At 59.9% G+C, this 4,366-nt stretch overlaps 1 protein-coding gene across 1 annotated transcript in view; it reads left to right on the top strand.

The window, feature by feature from the left end:
• IDH3B (isocitrate dehydrogenase (NAD(+)) 3 non-catalytic subunit beta) overlaps positions 1–4,366 on the top strand; it is an 11,069-nt gene that overhangs the window by 6,370 nt on the left and 333 nt on the right. Inside the window, exons 5-9 of the mRNA XM_014311288.1 lie at positions 31–164; positions 1,132–1,234; positions 2,229–2,375; positions 2,471–2,565; positions 2,642–2,702. Coding sequence (XP_014166763.1) covers positions 31–164; positions 1,132–1,234; positions 2,229–2,375; positions 2,471–2,565; positions 2,642–2,702 — 540 coding nt within the window. The remainder of the gene's footprint in view (positions 1–30; positions 165–1,131; positions 1,235–2,228; positions 2,376–2,470; positions 2,566–2,641; positions 2,703–4,366) is intronic.

The raw sequence follows: 4,366 nt of genomic DNA, 5'->3' as shown, positions 1-4,366 counted from the left end.
CCCAGGCTGTGACTCCTGCTGTGTCCCCAGAGTGCCAAGGGGGTGATCGAGTGCCTCAAGATCATCACCAGGGCCAAGTCGCAGCGCATCGCCAAGTTCGCCTTCGACTACGCCACCAAGAAGGGCCGGGCCAAGGTCACAGCTGTGCACAAGGCCAACATCATGTGAGTGCCACTGTCACCCCCCTGTCCCCTCAGCGCTGGTGTGACCGCAGTGTCACCTGCCAGGACACCTGGGAGGGACCTGCAGTGGCAGGAGAGGGGGGAAGGGCTTCAAGGTGGAAATAGAGAGATTGGGGAGGGGGCTTGGCAAGGAATTCCTGCCTGGGCTGGAATTCCCAGAGCAGCTGGGGCTGCCCCAGACCCCTGGCAGTGCCCAAGGCCAGGCTGGAGCAGCCTGGGATGGTGGAAGGTGTCAATAAACTTCAGGGTCTCCCTCCACCCAAAGCATTCCAGGATTGTGGAGCCCCTCTGCTCTGGCAGAGCTGGGAATGTTCCCCGGAGAAGGGAAAATTCCAGGGAATGCTCAGAGTGCCTGCAGGGGCTGCAGGAGAGCTGGAGAGGGACTGGGGACAAGGCCTGCAGGGACAGGAGCCAGGGAATGGCTCCCACTGGGAAAGGGGAGATTGGGCTGGCATCTTGGCAAGGAATTCCTGGCTGGGCTGGAATTCCCAGATTTGCTGGGGCTGCCCCTGGATCCCTGAGAGTGCCCAAGGCCAGGCTGGACATTGGAGATTGGAGTGAGGGAGATCAGGATTTCCCTGGAATTCCAGCTTTTCCCTCACTCTGCTCCCAGCCAGGAGTGAGCAGCCACTGACCTGCAGCTGATGGGATTTATTCATAAATCAGTGTCCAGCTATTCCCAGAGCAGCATCTCCATAGCAACCCTGTCCCCGTGGATTGTGGGATCGTTGGCTTGGGGTCATTCCTGCAGAATCCCAAGCTCTGGAATCATTGATGGGAGCACCTGGACAGCTCCTCCTGGGACAAATCCCCTTCCCATCAGGGAGAGGGTGGGGAAAGCAGCATGAGGAGCCTCAAAGGGTGTCCCAGATCCCAGTTCCTGCTGGATCCCTGCAGCCTTTGGGATTTCCCTGCTGCCCCCCGACCCTTCCTGGTGTTCCCTGTGCAGGAAGCTGGGGGACGGGCTGTTCCTGCAGTGCTGTAAGGAGGTGGCCGAGCTCTACCCCAAGATCAAATTCGACACCATGATCATCGACAACTGCTGCATGCAGGTGAGCCACGCCCCCCGGGCCACACCCTCGGGCCGGCCACGCCCCTGAGTGTGTCCCCATCCCTTGTCCCTGCCCCTGGTCCCCTCCCACCCCCCCTCTGAGGAGCTGGAACCTCCAAGCCTGGGCACACCGAGCCCACCTGGCCCCAGGGTTGTCCCCGTGCCAGGCAGGAACCCCCCCAGCATTCCCAGCATTCCCAACATTCCCACCTCTGTCTCACCTGGGCTCTGGGGCCATCCCAGTGCTGCTCCTCGGGGAATTTGGGGGGTTTGGGGACCTGGGTTCCTGCAGCCTCACTGAGTCTGGGCATGTTCCTATCCCTAAAAATTCCCTTTTATACCCCTAATAATTCCCCTTTATATCCCTAAAAATTCCCCTTTAAATCCCTAACAATTCCCCTTTAAATCCCTAAAAATTCCCCTTTAAATCCCTAAAAATTCCTTTCCATCCCTAAAAATTCCCTTTTATATCCCTAACAATTCCCCTTTCTATCCCTAGAAACTCCCCTTCATGTCCCTAGAAACTCCCCAATCCCCTGTCTGCTGCCCCAGGTTTCTGCAGCCTCACTGGGGCTGGGTGTGTTCCTATCCCTAAAAATTCCCCTTTAAATCCCTAAAAATTCCCCTTTAAATCCCTAAAAATTCCCTTTTTATATCCCTAAAAATTCCCCTTTAAATCCCTAAAAATTCCCTTTTATATCCCTAAAAATTCCTCTTTCTATCCCTAAAAATTCCCCTTTAAATCCCTAAAAGTTCCCCTTTAAATCCCTAAAAATTCCCCTATAAATCCCTAAAAATTCCCGTTTCTATCCCTAAGAACTCCCCAGTCCCCTCTCGGCTGCCCCAGGCAGTGGTGCCAAGCATGGAATGATGTGGGTTGGAGACACCTCGGAGCTCACCCAGCCCCAGCACACCTGGGCTCTGCCCCCTGTCCCAGGGTGGGGCTGAGCCTCCCCCGAGCTGTTCCAGCCCTCAGTGCCCCATTCCCATGCCAGCTGGTGCAGAATCCCTACCAGTTTGACGTCCTGGTGATGCCCAACCTGTACGGGAACATCGTGGACAACCTGGCTGCGGGGCTGGTGGGCGGCGCGGGCGTCGTGCCCGGCGAGAGCTACAGCGCCGAGTACGCCGTGTTCGAGATGGTGAGGAGGGACGGGCACCCCTGGGCCATCCCGGGGCAGGATTGCCAAGGCTGGCAGGGTGGCACGAGCCCGTCACCGTGCCCCGTGTCCCGCAGGGAGCCCGGCACCCCTTCGCCCAGGCCGTGGGCAGGAACATCGCCAACCCCACGGCCATGCTGCTCTCGGCCTCCAACATGCTGCGGCACCTCAAGTACGTGCTGGGCTCTAAAGGGGGGTTCTGGGGGGGCTTCTGAGGGGCTGACCCCCTGCTTGCCCCCCTTTTCCAGCCTGGAATACCACTCCAACATGATCTCGGACGCGGTGAAGAAGGTGATCAAAGGTGGAAAAGTGAGTGCGGGGCAGAGGGAAGGGCTGGTGGTGCCTGGGTCACCTTCTCTGGTTCCTCTCTTCTTTCCAGCTGGAATTCTGGTTGTTCTCCTCTTCCCAGCTGGAATTCTTGGTTCCTCTCCTCTTTCCAGCTACAATCCCAGGCCCACAGCTGTGTCCAGCCCCTGTGGTCATGTCCTGGCCCAGGAGGGACTTGCGGCAGGGCTGGGGGATCCACCGTGGCCTTGTCTCCATTTGGGTTCTTGGCAGGGCTCTCAGGGACCTTCTGCAGCCCCATTGCCACCGCAGGTCCTGGCAGGGCTCTCAGGGATCTCTCCACGTTCCCATTGCCACCCCAGGTCCTGGCAGGGCTCTCAGGGACGTTCCATGTCCCCATTCGCCCCGCAGGTCCTGGCAGGGCTGTGGAGGGTCCCTGCTGTCTCTCTCTCTGCTGTCCTGTCCCCGTCCCAGCCGTTCCCTCGTTCACCAGAGCCTTTCCCCCGTTTCTCCCCTCCCTGTGTTGGATTTGCAGGTCCGGACCCGGGACCTGGGCGGTTACTCCACCACTTCCGACTTCGTCAAGTCCGTCATTGACAACCTGCAAACTATGGGGGGGGCTTAGGCCCCCCCTGCACCCCAACTCTGGGGCTTAGGCCCCCCAGCAGCTCCCCCAGCGCCTCAGCCCCCTCCCCAAACCCCTCCCAGCCCCCCAGGGAGGGTGCCCCAGGAACCCTTCACCCTTCCCCATCCCCCGCAGGAGGCGACCACTGCAGAGTTTGGGGTGTTCTGGGTGGTTCTGGGGGGATGGGGCAGCGCCCCTAAGTCATAGGCAGCTCCTAGGGACATTGGGACCAGCCACCGTGGTTTTGGGACACTCCATTCCCATGGGATCCCCATTACTGGATTATCATTCCTGTGAGACCAGTGGGGTTTGTGGGATCCCTGTGAGAACAGGACCTTGGACTGGGGGACCCCATTCCTACGGGATCCCTGTGAATACAGGACCCCCATTCCTGTGGGGTCATTCTGACTGTAGGACCAGCAGGATTTGTGGGATCCCTGTGAGAACAGGACCTTGGACTGTGGGACCCCATTCCTACGGGATCCCTGTAAATATGGGACCCCCATTCCTGTGGGGTCATTCTGACTGTGGGACCCCATTCCCATGGGATCCCTGTGGATGTGGGAGCCCCATTCCTGTGGGACCAGTGTGATTTTGGGACCCCTGTGACCCCATTCCCGTGGGACCCATCCCGTGCAGCTTTCAGCAATAACCAGGGTGATGTCCCCCGCCCTGCAGCCCCTTGGCAGCTGCTGGCACGGGGTCCCCATGGCGTGGGGTGACCCTGGCACACTCCAGACGTGGCACAGGGTGGGGAGGTGACCCTGTGCCCCCCAACCCATGGGAATGGGGGAGCTGGGAGCCGATCCCATAGCGCTGTGCCCGTGGGGCCAGGCCTGGTGCCAGCCCGGGCTGTGGGCCGTGCCATCGTGTCGTGCTCTGTACTCTGCTTTGCTAATAAAGGGTCCAACGCTTCCCTGCAGCCCTGCCCTGCCTGGGGGCACCTTTTAGGGTGCTGGGGCTGCTGAGCTGGGGGGGGCAGCCCTGCCCTGCCCTGGGGGGACCCGGGGCAGCTTTTGGGGTGCTGGGGCTGCTGAGCTGGGGGGGCAATGGTGGAACAAGA

Source organism: Geospiza fortis, unplaced genomic scaffold (genome assembly GCF_000277835.1).
Source record: "Geospiza fortis unplaced genomic scaffold, GeoFor_1.0 scaffold806, whole genome shotgun sequence".
Classification (NCBI taxonomy): Eukaryota; Metazoa; Chordata; class Aves; order Passeriformes; family Thraupidae; genus Geospiza; species Geospiza fortis.
Note: the sequence above shows the minus strand (reverse complement) of the source record. Positions and strands in the feature narration are given on the sequence as shown.